Raw genomic sequence first — 20,435 nt, 5'->3', positions numbered from 1 at the left:
TGTGCTGCTGCAGGACGGGGCATGGCTGATGTGGTCAACTCCTGCTGAGCTAGAGGATTCCTGTGCCAAATTCAGCACCGTGCTCCTAAAAGCTGGTGCTTGCTGGTGGTAAATGCAAGGAGTGAGGGAGCTCTGGTGAACTCCCAGCCAAATGTCTACGATGGTGTAGTGCTCACCTGCTGGTTCCCCTTTGACAGCCTCAGCAGTTTAGCCCTGGACCTACCTAGTCTGGACACACAAAACTCTCCCTAGTCTTAAATCACCCAGATGGTGAGTTCAGGAATCAGGCATATTTCTGCTCTACAGCTACAGCCCAGAGGAAGAAGTGAGGGCACTTCTGTCACTGAGCTTCCCACTGACATTTTTCACATACATTGAATGAGAAACAGAAGTGGGAAGCAACTTGCTGCTTGTAATCCCTGCAAGACACAATTTGTCCTAAAGACAGACAAACACATAATCTGCCCAAATCTTTATATTTTTTGCTGAATGATGCTTCTATAAGAAATGTTCTATAGAACATTTTCTATAAGAAAATGTTGTTCCTACTGAAATTTTCTTTCCAGCTGTATTCTATTGAGGTATAAGATGCAACACAAAGGCACTTCGAAGTATGCTGTTTAACAGTTGCTTTATTGCAAAATGAATATCCTAAGATAGAAAGTTTGCTTCACATAGTTCAGCTCTTGAAAGAAATGTACAAGCCACGTTCCATTTACAAGGGATGTGAAATGCAAACTGAGGGCAAGACTGGCCATCTGATTGCAAGGTGCTCATCTTGTAAAATGGGAGTGAAGAGTCCATCAGTATTCATATTATCCTGAGTATTACTTCAATTCAAGGAACCAGTTCATTACTTCATTACTAGTTTATTGTACACCTGTAAGGGGTTTTGTTTACCTGAGGTTTCTGTTGGTTAGGCTGTAAAGGATAAGTATCTTGTAAACAGCGAGGTTGAATTGTGGGGTTGATAAATGACAGTATTATGACCTTTATCCTTAACTAGCAGTTAAAAACAACAGATAAGGGGCTAGGTTCTGATAGGCAGAGATCTCATAGCTTCAAAACTTTAGGAAATTAGTAATCTTTTCAATCTAGAATTGTTTCAGAGCAACTTGAATATAGAGAAGCCACTTTGACATAGAGGCATCTTTTGCTTTGAGCTTTTTACACCATTTGCTTATGTACTTTGGATGTGTTCACTTCAAAATCAGGGAGTACTTATTCCTGATTATTTCATTTAACAATACAATGAGTGAGGAGGGAAATTATTTTCTTATACTTCAAGTTCTGTGTAACTACAGGGTTTATTTCACCTATTTCCACATCTCATCTTGTTTGATGATCATCCATGCGGATCTTCTACAAAGCACACTGAAAATATGATACAAGTATCAAGGAAGCGCTTAGAATATTCATATTATCAAACGGCAAGGCTGCAGGTGGCTGTAAAAAGTCAAAATGTTTCCACTAAAAGCCAACAGCCTCAATCTCCCTTACACTTTTGGTGCAAAGAGGCCTTGCCTTTAGAAACATATGGCATCAGCTCTGAGAAAGTTCACTGTAACTTTTTAAAATGAAGTACAAAGGAAAAAATTTTGTTGAATTTTATCATTAAATTCAGTGCTTGGGCAAATGGAATTGGTTGCTTTAATCAACATTAAAGTATAATTTCCAAAACATTGAAGAGGTGGCATAGAGGAAGTAATATTTAAGACGTTTTCATAGATCTTTGTTTCAAAATACTAACATTATGTGGTAAGCATAGTTACAATAAAAATTGTAGCTCTTCTACTGCCTCATAAAAGGAGTTCCAAAAGACCAAAATGAGTGCCAAAGTCCTAATTTATCCTCTCTCTCCGCATCCTCATCCGCAAAATTATGTGATAACATTTCTGTACTTCAGAGAGGTGCTGTAAAGGTTATTTAGTAAGATGTTTGCTGAGGACTCAAAAAATACCAAGTACTAGGTATTATAAATTATGTGCTAATTTCGCTTAAGCAGCAGTAAAGCCTTAGCCAAGTGATTTGCAGGAAATCCCCATTGTGAGCTTCTGTAGTTAATTTTGGATAAGATTATCTACATAAGAGCTTTATGTAATAAAGAATCAGTCATAGCTTAGCATCTTCTTTTTAAACTATTACTTGTTAGCTCTGCTAAATATGTCACAGATTACTAACTGCATGTCAAGTCGCTATAATGCATGTCCCTATACTTAGAAGAAAATTTAGAAGATCTGTAAGAACTATTTATTACTACTTCTTGATTTTCATGCTTTGGTTGAGAAAACTTGTGCAGAACTCCCTGCAGTTAAGGACCATGACAGAGATCTGTTCAGAAACTGACTGAGGAAATTACCCTTTCCTAGAGCGCTAGCACAGCAAACACTGAGCAGGTGACCATGTCCCTCCTCATTAAGACAATATTTAAGCATGTGGTTAACTTGCAGAATGTGCTTCATTGCCAAAAGCACATGGATAAATGCTGTCTTGGAAAAGGACCATAAAAACATATAATTTGTTGTTATTCCTTAGACATGTTATTTGGATTCACCTCAACCAAACCATGTGAAGTTCTATGTCTGTTACCTAGTCATGACTGACTTCATGCCACTGACCACTCTAAGGTCCCCCCCCCCCGCATTAGGTGATTGTTGTACAATATATACAAAAGTATCTAAAAAGCATCCCCTTCCTTTCCAAGCCTTCATGATATGTGCTTGATTAGGAATTATCCCCTAGTTTTCATTCAGTGATCTTGTGTAAATGCTCTTCTGCATGCTATCCAGAAAGCGCACATGCTGTCTTGTGACAGATTTCTGATTTCATAGATGCAGAATAAATACTCTGTCACTTCTTTCTTGCAGCATGAAGCTCTTCCTTGGCTGAAGCAGCTAGTTCTTAGGTGCTTTGGGAAGAAGTCTGGGCATCATATTTCCTAAAACTGTGGTTACGAAAAGATTCCCTGAAATGAAATAGATTAATAAATAAAGTTGGCAAATGAAAAACAATCAAAAAATATCAGTCTTGTGAAAAGGAGCTGAAACATGCTCTATGTTGGCAGGTCAGAGTTGTCATTTCTTCTCCTCCCACCCCACACTGGGCACAGTGGCGTTGTGAAGAAGCATATATTCATAAGCAAAGAACATTAGACTCTTCTGTCTCAGTCATGTGACTGAAAAGGATTATGTTTTCTGTAGTGAAAGGACAACTCAGTCCATGCAGCTTAAGACCACATGGTGCCATACTTGTTCTATCTCCTTCCTGGCTTCAAAGGTTGAAGAAATCACAAGATGTTTCCAGGAACTTTGTTAGGGTGAGGTGGAAGTCTTATCTAATGATGCATTAAAATTACAGAAATCCTCTACCCCTGCAATGTGGAGCTTGAGAAACACAGCTAACCCTACAACTATCTCCAGTGGAAGTCAGCAGATTTTCTTTAATCAACAATGGAGAGGGCAGTGTATATTCTGGCTTGGTTTTAGCTGCCAGTAAAACTCCCCTTCTTCCTTGCAAAAAAATAGCATATTTTTGTATGGCCACAACAGATAACCCTGCCCTAACTATACCTTGTGCTGTGGACTTTCACTACTGGTTTGTACAGCTCTGGGATCTTCCTCTCAATCATGGGCCTAAGGTTCTCCTTCAGTTTTGTGTAGTTTCTTTTGAGCTCCTGATGATACTCCCGCTGGTCAGCAGTAATAAGGTGCTTGTTTTTCTCCACTGCTTCACCACACCTAGGCAAAAGGAAAGAAAAAAAGACATGATAAATATAATCCACTTCTGTTAAACTCATTCACTTTGTGTTAGGTGATTTGCATGGACAAGAATCCAGTTCCTTTGGTCTAGGCATTCCTCTGGTAACTTGTCAAGACTAAAGTGATAATGAACTAGTAAGAAAGCTCTGTCTTTTCCAAGTACATAAATTGAGATGATATTTTTCAGATATTAGGAAAGCATGAGTGAGCTAATAAAAAATAAATTTCATGACTGCAGAATACTGAGCTAGCTGCCTACTTACTGTATAAACAGATGAATTGGCAATACCAGAAATTAGAAGCTGTAACTTCTGCAGAAGACTTCCTTTTATTTAACTCAAACTTACCCTTCACCAAGGAGGATATTTTTGACTAAGGAGATGAGCATCTTCATATGTGAATATGCTTGTTGAGATTTATAAACAGGACATGTGTCTGCCACTACCACTGTGTCTGCTTGACAGATAAGGTTTTCTTATGAATGGCTTTCTACATAAGAATGTCTTTTTATTAAAAATGAAATCAAGGCAATAGTCTGAAATGTTTTGATTTCAATAAGATGTTGGAAGATAAAACAAATGGAAGATCTTAATTTATGCATTATTAGTTTAAATTGTTAAAGTGTTTCTTCCCTTTGAGATGCAATGCCCACCTAGGCATTCACATGAAGCAGAGATAAGAAGGCTGGTCCAAGTGTCTGAAGCAGGAGATGCCAGGATTTATGATGCTAACTGCATAATTCCTCAGTTATATTTGCGTTGCATTATTGCTAATATTGAATGTATTGATGCAATTCAGCATTTCAATTTTGTTTTACTGACCTCATTATAAACTCTTTGAAGCACAGCCTCAGCTTGTTGTGATGTCGATAAAGTTTGGGGTCTGCGGGAATTTCAGCCAGGAACACTTGCGCTACCTCTAGTGGTCCCTTATAGAAATAACACAGGAAAATGTCAAAACCACCTGCTTAGACTGAAAACAGACCACACGTTTGTTTAAAGCTGTTTGTTATTTCATTAGTGGAATTACGGAAGAAAATAAATCTATGCACAGATACCATAACAGGATGGTTTTTAGCTCCCCTTCCCCCACGATGTTTCCTTTGGCAAGCAGAATTTTTGCCCATCATATCTTATCCTCTCCTGTTGTTATTCCTCATCCAGTTCCACAACAAAGGGAACAAATTCTGCTCAGCAGAGAGGAGCTGGGACAGCTCTAGTGACAAACCTGGTTATATTAGAGAAACACAGCTCCTGTGTGTGGTATTACAAGACCTTCAGGCAATAAGCCCAGTGCCAAAAAAGATTACTCTCCAAAGCTTATGATGACACATTATTTCAGACTAGATGCTTTGGCTGATGAAGAATCTGGAGAAACTGAGAATATTTAGGCTTTCATCAAAAAATTCCAAGCTCTGTGAAGCTGTGCATAACATCAAGTTTTTTCTCAGCCACATGGCTTCATCCTTCCATTTTCAATTTTTTTAATTGCCTGGGCCTTTTTTTTTTTAGTTTGTGTATTTATGTTATACCTATTGCATCTCAGCTTTCTTTTGGGGCACTCAGGTCTTGACTTCATGTATTGACTTAATTTCAGTGAAACTGAATTTGTGGTGGTTCTACAGGAGAATTGTTATTATTATTCCCATTCCCCAAGGATACATCTGGAATGAACAAAATGGCTGAGATGGCTAGCAGGTTAGAAATGAAAAATCCTTGAATGCATTCACAAGGCTTCTGTGAATTTCTGCACCTACAGCCAGGACAATGCTTCCCATGACTACTCTCACCAAAAGCATAGCTAATGAACAGCATACAGTGACTAAATATCAAGATGAAGTTTAAATACACACAGTGACTAAATATGTCTGACTAGATGTACTTCTTTCAGTGCAAGAAATAGGAGCAAAAAAGAATGCACAATGAGAAAAGTATGCAGAATCTCTTCATCTGGCTTATTTGGATCCCTTACCTGATTTACAGTGGCCCCAACTGAGCCCTGCAAAACCATCTGGAGCATTTTGGCATCTGGTGGTTCTTGGTTGGTGGCTGCAGTTAGTTCCTGTGTTTTTTTACGCATATCTTCAATAGCAACTTCAATTGGGGTTAAAATAAACTAAGGAATATGGAAGAAAAGATGGTTTATTACCTGAATAATGCATGCAGCTGACCTGTTTTAAATCTGACAATATCACTGTCATTCTCCTGTTTCAAAAGCAGTGGCTGTGAAACCCAGGAACACTGATCAATCTAACTGTCATCTTGGTAGATGGTGCATCAGTTCCAAAGCTCTTACCATTTGCAAGAATAGGGTGTGACTCAGACCTCCTGCTCACATAAATTCATTACTATTCTAAGTTACTCACTTCATGCCTGAAATGGTGTTTCACTTTCTACAGTATAAAGATCCCCTGTCTCTAAGAAAGCCCTGAGCCCGGTCTCTGACTGTACTCTAGCCTACTTCTACTTTATCAGCTAGAAGTACAGCTAAAAACGGAGCTCCACACATCCTCCTACACAGCATTAAAGCTAGGAGGTCAAAAGAAGAATGTACATTGGCTATCCTCCCTTCTCCATAGTAAATCTCTATCTTGCCTTGTCTGTCCCTTCTGTGATACTCCTGTTAACAAGAGCCACATCTGAGAAATTCAGCATCCTTTTTTTTATATTTATGCCACGCATAAATTTGGAAATCTTCCCACCCAGAGACTCCTTAACTCCTTGAGAAATTAGATGTGTCTTCAAAACCGAATTACCTCTTCTCTTTGGATGACACTGATTCTAGTTTTGATGTAGGGGAAAGCATGCATTGTGGTTAGAATGGTGTTCCTCTTGTATTGCTCACTAAGCTCTCCTCTGGGGCGCCCATCCATGGTGAAAGGTGTAGTGTACATGAACCGACAGATGTTGAAGTTCTTTTCAAAGTAGGTAACTCTGTCCTTCATCTCATACTCATCAAAATATGGCTCCAAAAAGGTAATTTGTATGTATGCCTAAGAAAAGAGGGAAGAGCCATTACAGTACTATACAACCCAAGGAATGTAAAAGGAGTGGCGCATGTGAACTATCCCATAGTACACATTGGCTAAGGATGGAAATGCGCAGAGCTGAAAATCCTTCAGGGATCCTTTTCTTATTCAGAGCCGACAAAACTTGCATCTAGGAGGGCACAGCTTAACCCTGGGGATCAGAATGAGGGCAGGGACCAGAGATCAGAACTTCTAATTTCCATACTCTGCGACAAGCTACCATGCTAAGCCTGTCACAGAGACTTTAATACCCCTGGACACAGAGACACGATGTTGGGGGGCTTCTTTTAGTGCTGTACTGTTTGAGCATAAAAGTTGCAAGGGGGACTTCCTCTCCTCCTCTCTCTTGTGTGACAAAGCACTCAACCCTCTCAGTAGTACTTTCCCTACCTTATTGGGATCCAGCTTTCTTCTGTCTACAGGAGCAGAGTCCTTGATTACTTCCACAGCATCCTCCCCAAAACACTGGCCATAAAATCCCTAGAAAAGACACAGAATCATCCCAAAATGTTTTTAGTTCTTAATGCAATGCTAATGCAATTCTAGGAGAGAGGAGAGACAACCACGATGATTTCTGGGCTTTGTACAGTCAGTATACTGCTCCACAAACCACAGCTGGCCAGGGTAAGGCATCTTCTGACCACGATCACTGTGAGTTGCTCAGACAATCACAGAACTTGAGGTAAAAAATTCAGAAGGGAACACAGCAATTCTATAAAAAAAGCTAAAAAGATACCAAAGCAAATATCTGGCGTGCTCAAAATCATTCAATGTATTACAGGCCTGCTGCTAAGAGACATAGCCTCAAGAAAATGGATCACTTAGATAATTATGCTTTAAAAAGGGATACTGTGGAAAGGATATGCACCAAGGAAATAACCTTGTGCATGGTTATTTTATAATATGGTACAAATATGGTACAAATCAGCTTTTTAATAGAAATTTTTTGATTTTTTTTTATATAGCAATAATACGTTTTGGACTGTGTGAGTTCATTGAGAAGTATAATATAACATTTGAGATAACATTAACATGTTTTTCCTTACCTCTAATCTGTGAGAAATCTCAGGGAGTTTTGTAATTGCAGGCTCCTTATAAACAAATTCCTGTTCATCCAAGTCCCCAAATTTGGATCCATAGAAACCAACACGGAAGTAAGTTCCAAACATTCGTTTTTGACCCTAATTGATAAAAAGAAAGAGGAAATTCACAATTGCTTTATGTATGACATGGTAGTATTTGGATCCCTTTTTTTCCCCAACTGACGTAGAAGAAAACCCACTAGTCCTACATTTTCCCCATTTCAAAGCCACTTCTATATATCATCAGTGCTGATGGATTAGAAGCACATGAAAGAAAGCATTCAAACTAAGTGGACATTTGACTGAAATCTAACTTAAAATTTAAGGTGATCGTGAAGGGGGTTTCACAAAACAAAATACCTTACTATTTTAAAATTCCATTGAGGACATGTAATAAAATTAAAATTTTGCAATTTTGCAATGAAAATTTATAATAATTTGAAACTGACTAGGCTCAGCAATAAGGTTCTTCTGCAGAAAGAGAAGGGACAGTATGAGTGCTAAGAATTTAGATGGGTTTTCATATTTCTTCTGTTTTATAACTGAAAACACTAGTGAATTAATAAAGTTATTTTTGTTAAACAGATGTGGCAAGGTGGACACAGACATGTTCAGCTAAACCCATTTTATATTCATCTCTGCTTTTTTTGTATGGAGAGCCTTTTTACACTGTAGGGCTATGTAGGTAGATGAAAGCAGATGGAAGCTTTTGTTTGAAAAAGAAAATGGAACTATTTCAGATTCTGGTGGGTTGATCATGGCAGGATGCCAGGTACCCACCAAAGCCTCTCTATCACCCCCTCCCTGCAACTGGATAGGAGACAGACAATGAAAGGTTCATGAGCTGACATAAGGATAGGGAGTAATCATAAATTGGTTACCATCATGGGCAAAACACATGTGACTTGGGGAAACTAATGGTATTTATTACCAATAAAACTCAAAACAGGATAATGAAAAGTAAAACAAAATTTAAAAACACCTTTCTCCCTTTCTCCTTCTTAGGCTCTACCACTTCTCTCCCAGTGGTGCAGGGAGATGGAAAATGGGTGTTATGGTCAGTTCATCACATGTTTCTACCACTTCTCAGGGAGAGGCCTTCCCCTGCTCCAGCCTGTGGTTCCTCCCTGCTGCAGTGTGAGCTTCCCATGGGGTCACAGCCTCCGTCCAGGCATCCACCTGCTCTGCCATGGGGTTCTGCACAGGCTGCAGGCGGATCTCTGCTCCTCCGTGGACCTCCATGGGCTGCAGGGGCACAGCTGTCTCACCATGGTCTGCACCATGGGCTGCAGGGGAATCTTTGCTCTGGCACCTGTAGCACCTCCTGCCCCTCCTTCTCCACTGACCTTGGTGTCTGCAGAGCTGCTGCTCTCACATATTTTCCACTCTTCTCTTTTCTGAGCACAATTACATGTGGCCAATCACTTTTTTTCCCTTCTTAAATATATTACCCCAGAGGTGCTGCCACTGTCACTGATGGGCTCAGCCTTGGCCAGCCTCGGCCAGCAGCCAGCATTGGCTCTGTTGGCCATGCATAAAGTTTCTAGCAGTTTCTCACTGACATCACCATTTTAACCCTCCCCCTCCACTGCCAAAACCTGTCCACACAAACCCAGTACACACATGAACAGTTTTATTAACACCAGTCTTAAACAAATGGTGCAACCCAGCAATGTGTCTTGCTAGCAGTGCCTTGCCTCACAAGTACCTTATTAATAATGCTATCGAAGGCCTTCTGTAGCTTGCTGTGTGTCAAGGTAAGCTTCCTGAAGTCTCGATGTGCTTCCAGTATGGGGATGACAATTTTGTACACCTCATTCACAGTTTCATACAAACCTCCCTTTGAACATTAAAAAAAAAAAAGGAAAAAAGAGGAAGAAAATAAATGAGTCTTCATGCACTCTGAAAAGAAACTAGATCTCCATCAATGGCTTGGCTGAAAAGGGGATTTATGGGACTCATCTGTTAATCTGCTATGTTGCTTCTTTTGCCATTCTAAAAACTAGTAATAGTAAATGGGCAGTTCTGAACAGCAGATAATGAACTGGATGTAATTTGGATCTCTGATCTGTTGGGCTCTCAAGCCCAAACTCCTTCATAAAGCCCTGGATTCTGCCTCAGGGCTAGAAGAACTAGAAATACAGGTTAGCAGCAGGAAATAGATTTGTTTATCATGCATGGTTCAGGGCAACCAGAGCAGTGTCTGGACAAAAGGAACCCAAGTGATATCTTTAGAGATGCTAAATCATGACTCCTTACATAGTAAGTGTAGATTATGAGGCTGGTGTCGAAAAGTGTAAGAGTAATTCTGACATGCTTCCTAAAATACATACTTTATGCAAGATCTTTTTCTTAAATGTACTATGCCATGATAATACCAACTGAAAGTCTTGGTTCCTGCCCGAGACAATCACTTTCTGTTGATGCTGCCTGTGGTCTGCACAGTAGAGGTGGGTATGTGGCTGAGCTAGGCTGAAAAAGCCTAGATTAATCAATCTGACTGAGACAGTCATTGGACAGCCAAAAATGTGTCCTCTTGTTATTTAGAGTGTGGCAGGTCTGGAGTGCCTGGGTAAGCAGTCCTACATTGTTTCCTCATGTGCAGGAAAAGAAGCTGTGGATCTGGCTCAGACTGCTCACTGTCCATCCCCTCCTGGTGATGCTGGTCCTCACTCACCGTGCTGAAGAGCTCTGCAGCTTGTTCCAGCAGCCCTACCAGTCCACTTTCTGAGAAATACCTCCCAGAACATATACCATCTTCATCTGGAGACAAAACATCATCTGAAACAGCAGATTCCTCCAGCACATTGGATGAAATGTTCTAAAATACATCAGAGCACACAAATCAAAAACTTAAATAAACGTACATCATAAAGATTGAAGAGACAGTTTCAACCTATTTACATGATGAGAAGAGGAATGAGATTATTCAGGTGCAACCAGGGGACACATAGTTACATTCTTTTTAGAAGTGAAAGTAACATCATAAATCTCCATAAAATGGGAGATCAGGAGTTTCACTGCAAGAATCATGAATTTTCTTTCTAGCCTCAGGTTTAAAATGCATAACCTCATGTAGGTCTCAAACTAGCTGTTCTCTGGTGGCTGGATTTCCCTGGAGCTGCAGTGAGCTCAATCCCCAATACTACTTTCTGCTGCACTACTTTCTGCTGCTGGCACTTGGCTGTGGGAAATTCCAAACTGCACTCCAGACCTTCTGCCACCTGCTTGAATAAATTGAACTTTCAAGTTTTTATTTGACTTTTCCAAGCAGAGGAGAAGTAGGACTCAGACAATATCCCTCTAAAAACCACAATAATTGATTGCTTCTTCTTGGTTCATCATTTGCCATATTACATTTTAATCCTGCAGAATTTACTCAGTTTCTTGTTAATATTATGGATCTCATTGTGCATTTAAATCAAACTAGATAAAGTCACTCTTTTGAGATAGTAGACCATGAAATAACATATCTACAGTTCTTCAGGACTCTTTTGAATAAATGACACCAGGTGGCATAAACATTAAAAATTTTGTAATTTTTATATATAGAAACCTGCAAACCAACAGCAAAATATGTGTACATACAGTATGGGACTGGCATATGTAACTTTCAACAGCAGCAGAAAGGCTAAGCTTCGATTTTCTATTAATTAAAAGGAGTTAAATTAGTGTCATAGTGTCTCACTTCAGCAGAAACTGGCAATGACAATCTGTCTGAGTGCAGGATGGATGCCAGCTGGCTGGCTGGCTGAGTCCTTAAAGGCATCTTTATAAAATAGCAGAGACACTGAGGGCTGTTACTATTGATCAGATTTCAGATAAAAAATTGGCACCACATACCACTAGCAGCACTGGACTTTCCCCCCTGGGTTTTGTGGATGTATTTATTTCTCCATGGGTGAAATTTATTCCAACCACGCTGCCATCACACTGCCTAAGTCTGCACATTGTATCAGCTCTACTGGAAGGGTGAGCACAGCCTCAGAAGAGCATTCATAGGAGTTAAGAATACATATAAACTTTGGCCAGAAGGAAAACTATAGCACATTTAGCACATCTATGCCACTTTTTACTGACCAGTCTTACTGAAGAGAGTGACTTTAACCAGACTTAGGTTCACTGTCACATACCTCCAGAAACTCACAAGCCATGCAGCTCAATTTCTAGTTTTCCTTTTCTATACCAGTACCCACTAAAGACTCTTAAGACTGTTTTCATGTCACTCTGGTGGCCTGGTGGCTTTTTTTTTTTTTTTGCAATTCTCCTTTTGTAGCAAAGAGAAAAGAGTCCAGGGAAGTGATTTACATACAAAAGTAATGTAAAAGTCACGGACACCAATTACTCCTTCTCCACCTTTAAGCCTCTAAAAACTTATGTCAGGAATGTACTTCCATGTTTAACAGTCCATGCATTCTAGTAGGAGAGAGCCTGCATGACATACTCCTGGGGCTTGCGTGATCTTTTGCAAATATCAACTTTAGCCTTGATCCACCTTTCATACTGAAGAATTTTACATATCCCTTGCATAATAAAGGCAATATATAAATCACCATGTATTTTATCAGCAATTATTTTGAATTTCACAAGCCTAGTTTTCGTTAAGGACAAGAAATACTTGTGTCAGTTCAAAAACCCCTATGACCCCCCAGCCTTTATACCCATGTTAAATAAGGCCAGGGTAGCCTACAACCTCGATCCCCCAACAGCCTAGGCAAATGAGGCTGCTGCTGAGCCCTGTGCCTCAGCAGGTAGACACATACACTAAGTACTTGTCTGTGTTTATATAAAGTGCTTTAAAGGCAGTCCCTATGCACTTCATACTCTCACTAGTTCTGCTTTACCGCTTGTAAAGTGGATTTAGTGTAAAAACAAATTGAGCTCAAAGGGAAATCCACTGCAAGTGACCCCATTCTGATTTTGAGGGATAGTTTTGATTGCATAGAGGGAAGCACTTTGTCTTCTACAGTATAAGGAAAAGTGTTGCTCTACTGAGTCAGTTTTCTGGATGCTGATAGACTCACGGCAGAAGATCAAAATCAGAACTGATTTGATCTTTTTCTGACTCATTTTACTCATCTGTAAAAAGGAGATAATACTTCCACTCATCCAGAATAATATTTTTATTCACATTATTATCTCTCTCAATTCCACAACTAAATGTATATCACCAATATTAGTTGATCTCACATCTGAGCCAAATGAAGAAATAGTCACAGAAAGCGTCAGTGAGTGAGACCTGTGACTACAGGTAAAGCCAAGCCAGTGTGCATTGTGTTTCCCTCTTTTAACAAGGTAATCTGAGTAAGATCTTCAGAGGTGCTACAAAACATAAACCTGTTTGTAAAGAATGGGAAACCTTTTCTTGAAAGCCTATGTAAAAATGCAAAGGGTTATTACAGTTAATTACTGTTATTGAGTAAACTGAAATTCAAAATTGTGCTGTCAGATAAAGAGTTGTGTAATTAGGTTCTCGTCATTAGGGCATTTTATTACCTCTTTCCTATGGGGCAACTGTTTCTTTGACAAACATGTATTTACACAAGCATTTTGATGAGAGAAATTGATTTGCTGCTTTTAAAGTCCTAAGTTTTTGCTTGCCTAGTGCCTTGTAGAATAGACTTAAATTCTCTAAAATAAATGAAAACATATCCATTTATAGCAATCTGCATAATCTAGGAGCAATGGAGGGAGGAATTACATTAGGATCAAGTGTGTGAGCTTACAAGCACTCAAGGCAGCCTGGGAGCAAGATGACATTGGGAAGGGAATGCAGATTTCACTTATCTCTAAATAATGATAGTATCTAACATACAAAAGAACTAAATAGAAGTAATGCATGGAAGCAAGAAGTTTCATGATATAAAAAACTGATAAGGGATGCAAAATGGCAGAAGTATAAATCCATGACCAGAAGTTTAGCCATTAAAAAGAGTATATACAGCTGTCTTGATATGGAAGAAAATCAAGAATAAACACTTGTCCATCACCTAATTGTTAAGGTGGAATTGGAAATACTAATGCCTGACAAACTAAATTCAATGCAAAATGCCAAGTGGTTCAATCGTGTTCACATTCACTATTTTGAAAGGATAAAACCCCAAGTGGTATGGATATATCAAGGGAAGATGAATGCACCAAATGTTAGTGTTAGGTATTTCAAACTCACTTTGACAATAAAATATGCTCTTCAACAGGTCAAAAAAGCTAAGCAAAAGTATATTCAAGCAGTGAATACTGAGCTGCCATATGTTTTAGAAAAATGGGGAAGTTCCAGAAGATGAAATAAGTTTTGGGGACCATATATTTTTTAAAAGTATACAAGATGAGCAGATAGTGTTAGGTTTATCAGACTGCAGCAGGACAAAGTGGTGGAAATACTGATACAAAATTACTGAAGAACACCTTAAAGGTATTCTACTTAGCCTGAATCAATGCCAGATTATACAAGCCTGATACTTTCTGAAAAACAGGGACTACAATCTAATGAAGGTAATAATGTCTAAACAGTAGATGTCTTTAGAACATCTAAGGCGATCCTACAAAATATTTCCACTAGTTTAAATGATTCATAATTTACTTTAATCATTGCAGCCAACAGTCCACTAGTCTCAGGGAATAATGATAAAAGAGGAATTATCAATACATGGTAATAAATTAAGGGTTTGGCCATTTCTATTTTTAATAATATGGGGAAAAGAAGCACTAAAATCACTGAATTTGCATATGAAGTCAGTTCAGGTAAGGGCATTCAAAACTATGTAATCTGATAAACTAAGTATATATATATATGCATTTAAAAATGCCTACCTTTAACCACAAAGACTTATGCTCTCATCTATCTGATGTAGAAAAGTAAGGTGAAAACCAAAACCCAAGAAAACTGTCTGGAAAAGATCAATGCATTACTGAGTAAAGAGCTCAACAACACCAAAATAACCAGTGGAGTCTCCAGAGAGATAATCTGAGAGCTACCTCCCACACTGAAAGAATTTACGGGACATTTTTACTTGACTTGGATGTACTGGATTGACTGCAGTGATTGTGTTACTCTTCAATCAAAAAGGTTTGGTTAGTAACTTGAGGGCAGTCAAAGGACTGGAGAACATGCTTGAAAGAACCGAGCAGCTCCAATTATCTAGATTATGAGAAAGAAGTTTGAAAGATGCATCTGTCACAGTTGATAAGTAACAGCCCTAGAAAAGGCATGCGGTAACAGAGGGGTTCTACTTAGCAAATAAGAGATTACAGTATCAAACTGCTGGAAATAGATGCTAGAGACTGCAATTGTCACTTCTGCCCCATACATGCACGTTTGCTTTGCTTAGCACAAGAACAAATACACACACCAGAACTGCCTCATGCCTTTTACCTGAAAACTGACACTGCCCACAGGGAGATAGCTCCGATCCTCAAGCATACTCAGGTACTCTGCCACCAGTGCTGCAGCATGGACCAGGCACATGGCTGCTTCTGTGTAGCTCTTCCTCTTGGTGTGCTTCTCTGCCATGTTCTGCAGCCAAGTCAGCCTCAAGTCCGGTGATGTCTGATATCCTTTTGCAATTCTAACAACACAGGCCAGAAAGCAGGAGTGAATGACCACTTCTCAAGTAACAAAAATACCCTTATAATTCTTCACCTCGGTTGAATGGAAGAAGACATCTCTGTCTTTATTCTGTACGATTCACTAAACACAAAGCAAAAGAAATGGTTAGGCAGTGGTGGGGAGGGGACACAGGGGCTATGAGGAAAGTAAAACTACTGCACCCAAGACTTTTCAATGTTCCTGACTCTTATCCTTGCCCAAATCTACATCCACCTCCCAAAGGCTCCCCTGCAATGTGCTCACTACTGCAGCCTGGGACCCTGGTGACAGATCAACTGTGCTAAAGAGGGAATGTACACAAGTAGAACAGATAGAGTTTGTCACAGCTTGTCTCTAAAATGCATAGTTCAGCTCACCTCACTGCAGAATTTTCTCAGTAGCAATTCTAAATGGTTTCACCTGTACATGAGGTCCATCAGCATCTCTGGATCTTCCTGAAATTCCCTCATTTTCACCGTATCAGACAGGATGCTGTTCAGATTACACAGCAGCTCCTCTACCTGAACCAATACAAAGATCAATGTACAATTCTCAGGTGTTTATTTTTTCCTTTCTGGAAAAACAACAGCATCTGCACCCAATGATGTTACTCCCTTTAAGCCTCTTTCACCCAAAGAAAATGTCAGGATTTTTTTTTCAGCTCTGTGCAATGTGGCAAAGACTGCTGACAAAGCAAATATTACACACATGTTTTAATTAATCAAAATGAGCTGAAATCCTTTGATCTATTTATTTCTGAAAGAAAAAAAATCAAACTAATGGAGTTCAGCTTTAATTGATCTTTGATCTGAAACCAAATGTTTTTGTAAATTTTCAGCACAACCTGAGTTACTCTAAGAATTTTAGCAAAGCATGTAACAGTTGCCTGAACTATTTTCTATTATTGCTGCTGACACCTTATGAGTTGGCAAAGAGAGAGAAGTTTCCCTGATGATACTTGTCTGAAAATATAATGAACCAAATTCCATCTTGGGAAACTCTTAGAGGGCTCAGTTCCTGCTGGGGTCTAGGAGAAAGGTGTACTCAAAACCAAGAGATAATTCTCCTGTAATGTGATTTCAGGGGAAATTCTTAAGAGTTTATTTTATGGAATTATGTCATCCAGTTCTTCCCCACTTATTGTTGTGCTAGACATAAACTCATGCAATAATGTCCGCATCCTTATTTTCATTGCTTTAGAAGACCAAGATCTAGAACTGTGCTTCAAGCACATTCTTATGTTAAACTCCTGATAAAAGCCATAGATGCCATAAAAGATTGAACCTGAATGGGAAATGGAGTGGCCTGCATATCCGTATCTTCCTCTGCATAGGCCAGGATGGTTCGCAAGGATCGTCGAAGGAATTCCTCATTAAACTCAGGTGACTTTCCAACCAGAGAAGCTAGTGACATGGTCACCTGCATCTTCACTCTTGAAAAATTCTTCCAGAAGAAAAAACCAAAGACATGAAAGAATGATGGCTGCACTGCAGTTCACATCTCCTCTATAAACTAAACCCATTTTCTCCTGCCCAGATTGAGTGCAGTAGACTCACTGCTCACATAAGTGGCTTCTGGTGCATCAAACCTAATCCTGTTTCACCCACTTAAGCCAAAGATCCCTAATTCTGGCATGTGTGTACTTTGGGGCTAGAATGTTCCTTGAAATATGTACACGTGCTTGAGACAGGGAAAGCCAGAAGCCCCCCTTTCCCCTTTTGCACAGGCCAGAGGCTGTGTAGATCACACCACACAGAGGAATAGATGAGGAAGCATGACTGGAAAAACATTCTGGAAACAAATCTGGGAAGCAAAAGACCTCTGGGAGCTTCAGCTGGTGATGTACTGCACCCATCAGCTCATGGTGTGTCTGCAGTGTATGCAGCTTATGCTTTTTACATATCCAAGGCTTTTAAAGCAGTAACTAGTGAAGGAAATTCTGTGCAAGATCAGATGCTATCCAAAAGGCTAATGCCTGTCCTTTTCTGCTAGAACATTATGAATCTACATGCATAATGTATGTTTTTTGCTCCATGTGTGCGGTAAAAATCAGAGCCTAGTCCTAACACCAAGGAGCTGGTGAAGAATTCCCATTAATACAAGTATACATGAGTTCTACTGAGGTTGCAATTGCATTAGAATAGAACTAGACTGAGTCGTTCTGATGCAGGAATGAAAAAAAAAAGACAATGTGAAGAGTATTGCTTATGCATTGTACAGTCTTTGCTGTCAGAGGCCTACTGTTGCTCCATTTGAAGGTGCATTTACATATGTTGCAGGAAAAAATCACGTTTCCCTAATCAAAGCAGCGAACAATAATTAAAGCTACTTTCCCCCTACACTTCTAGCACTTCTCTTGGCTCAAATGTGTGAAACAGCAGACCAGGTGACTATCTGCAGATGCATTCTATTTGCTGTCGCAACTTCAGTCTTTGTTTCAATTGATCACAAGAAAGGTGGCACAAAATATACTTCTGCTCTCAAAATCTTACACTGGTAGAGCTGAAGCTGTATCTCATGAGGAGATAAAGAGTGGCACAGGCTTGAGTCCGTGTAATATCTATGCTGCTGCTGCAGTGATGGAGAACTCTCTGACACAGGTCAGCACACTGTTCAACCTCCTCTTCAAACAGCAAATCTCCAAACTAAGGGAAAGAGACAAAAACATTTATTAATCTCACTTCTAGCCATTAAAACATCATTAGCCTAATGCACAAAAAGTCACAGGATTCAGAAAAAGTCTGAAGTTTTCAAAAACTACATTTTATACTCCTTTTTATTCAGACTTCTGATTCCTCTGATGCTGTAGATTCCATTTTTAAGATTTTCTGCAGGGAAGAAGGGTTTGAAAATAGCCTTTGTGTTTTGAAAGAAAGAGAGATAGAATAAACTCAGAGTATGATGGCTTCAGGAGCTTTTGAAAAGATAAAATATTGCTAAATTCTTAGAAGTGTGGAGATTTGCTATTTCAGAATACATACTGATTGATTAAACATGCAAATACTTCCTCAAGTATATGGAGCAATTTTTAGCTCTTTGCACCAACGCCCTACCCTTCCCCAGGCCTCCAACATGTTCTTCCTCCTATGGTGTGCCACAAAACTTCCACTGCCCAGCTTTCATGCCAGACCCTCCTTTACAGTGTCTTCACAATGCACACAGCAGTCAATAAACTCAGGGGGCAGGATGTCTGTCCAGAGAAACTCTCAGCAGAGACAGCACAGATGCACCAGTACCATATGTACATACACAGGACTGGTAAAGGTGTGTGAGTGAACACAAGATATGGTTTCCAATTTGCCGACCCATTTCCCAGTTCTCAGCCTTTCTTCAGTCCATTATCTCACTGTTTTGTGTTTAATTTATATTACAAGCCTGCTGGCACAGGGTTTTATCATTTTTATTTGTAAAATAACATCTATATGCTCACAGTGTAATAGAAATAATTGGAATGATTGCTTCATGAAATACAGAGCCAAGTCACCTTAACTATGAGATCTATTTCAATGAGAATAACAATTGCTTCACAAAATTCATTACTGTAATTGGAAGTTAGCTCTTAAAGATAAAGTGAAATGAAAACATAATTATTACTTTCATAACTATTCAGATATCTACCCTGTAATTAGGCTTTGTCAGCCAATCTGCATTTAAGAGGAGACAGGCATTAATTGGACAGGAGTATCCTGTTTCTTATTTGTATTTTAGAATAGTTTAGGGAAAATAAACATTTAATGGGTTCTTCTTTAGTGTAACTGCTCTTCTTTGCAGAAGGATGAATTTAAAAAAGATTTTAGAGTCCTTATGAAGCACTCAACCTATTATGACCTCTATTAGAAAAAAAAAATTACTTTGGGTCAATTTCTGTCCTCATATATGTTTTAAGGTTTGCTGGGGTTTTTGTTTTGTTAGGGCTTTTGTTTGTTTGTTTGTTGGGGCTTTTTTTTTGGGGGGGGGGCTGGGTTGGTTTGTTTGTTTTGGTTTTGGTTTTTTTTTTCTGATCTTGAGTTTTTGTATTGGTGATAGAGAAGTGGAAGAGAGATTACAATTTGGCTTAGTTTTCAGGCAGAACAAAGAAGAAAACTGTCAATGTCTTAGAATCTACTTAGAATTTTGAAACCTGTCTGAGAAGTAGAAACCTAGAATGATGCCCTCAATCTCTCATGAGTTTTGATTTCTCTGCTGCAACAGCCTTGCTGTTAAAACAATTTAAATTGGAGTTTATGGAATTCTGTGTGGTTCTTGGCATTAAGACTCCTAATAAAAATCAGAATGTATTTGAAATAATATGTATGGAATCGCTTACCTTTTTATTAGTAAATCTTATATATTTAAGAATAGACTGCTAAACCCAGAAGATTATTCAGATTTAATTATTTCATCTTGTGTGGTCCATGAAATAACCTTACAACAGCTGTAGAAATCCTGTAACAACCCTATAGATAGTAATTTGTATTTACATATGCAAGATATAGTTAATAAATGTCAAAGAAAAGTGGTAAGTGAATTCACACAGCTCTGCTCTAGAAATGCTGCTCTACTAATTTTACTGGAAGCATGAAAACAAAATTATATTAGGAGCCTACCTTGGCAATGAGTGCTCTGAGTGTAGCAAAGCAGTGAGTCAGGTAAGTGGTGCTCTGATCATAGCCAAGAGAATTTACCAGGACCTTCAAAACTCCTCCCAAGAGATTATCTCTGCATTCTGCTGCAAAGCTTGCCTGCATATGAAGGAGAGAAACAATAACTGTATGAGATAATTCAGCAATGAACTGGCACACAGGAACTGAAATTCTGCTCTCTGGCCCGTGAGACATCCAGGAGTTTAGAATTTGCAGTTTTTTCATTTGTTAACATCTGCTTCAGAGATATTTCAAAGCACATTTTGTAGTGATCAAGAAGACAGAGGGGAAAATGCCCCAAACATTTTTCAAGTTCTGAAGACCTCCAATGCATTTTTAAGCTTAGTCAGCTTCTGCAGT

The 20,435-nt window shown here is 39.1% G+C and overlaps 1 protein-coding gene across 4 annotated transcripts in view; it reads right to left on the bottom strand.

The window, feature by feature from the left end:
- Positions 1 to 614: 614 nt before the first annotated feature.
- Positions 615 to 20,435, bottom strand: part of DOCK8 (dedicator of cytokinesis 8) — a 90,066-nt gene continuing 70,245 nt past the window's right edge. For all 4 annotated transcript variants that reach the window (XM_069001483.1, XM_069001484.1, XM_069001485.1 and 1 more), the window contains 14 exons: positions 20,040 to 20,174; positions 17,946 to 18,098; positions 16,738 to 16,896; positions 15,874 to 15,974; positions 15,241 to 15,433; positions 10,546 to 10,689; positions 9,577 to 9,708; positions 7,833 to 7,967; positions 7,177 to 7,266; positions 6,514 to 6,750; positions 5,730 to 5,873; positions 4,580 to 4,686; positions 3,570 to 3,737; positions 615 to 2,965 (listed from right to left, as the gene is read on the bottom strand). In XM_069001483.1, the coding sequence (XP_068857584.1) occupies positions 2,902 to 2,965; positions 3,570 to 3,737; positions 4,580 to 4,686; positions 5,730 to 5,873; positions 6,514 to 6,750; positions 7,177 to 7,266; positions 7,833 to 7,967; positions 9,577 to 9,708; positions 10,546 to 10,689; positions 15,241 to 15,433; positions 15,874 to 15,974; positions 16,738 to 16,896; positions 17,946 to 18,098; positions 20,040 to 20,174 (1,962 nt within the window). In that variant the 3' untranslated portion in view covers positions 615 to 2,901. The remainder of the gene's footprint in view (positions 2,966 to 3,569; positions 3,738 to 4,579; positions 4,687 to 5,729; positions 5,874 to 6,513; positions 6,751 to 7,176; positions 7,267 to 7,832; positions 7,968 to 9,576; positions 9,709 to 10,545; positions 10,690 to 15,240; positions 15,434 to 15,873; positions 15,975 to 16,737; positions 16,897 to 17,945; positions 18,099 to 20,039; positions 20,175 to 20,435) is intronic.

This window comes from Aphelocoma coerulescens (assembly GCF_041296385.1).
Source record: "Aphelocoma coerulescens isolate FSJ_1873_10779 chromosome Z unlocalized genomic scaffold, UR_Acoe_1.0 ChrZ, whole genome shotgun sequence".
Lineage (NCBI taxonomy): Eukaryota > Metazoa > Chordata > Aves > Passeriformes > Corvidae > Aphelocoma > Aphelocoma coerulescens.
This window is presented reverse-complemented; position numbering and strand designations above follow the sequence as displayed.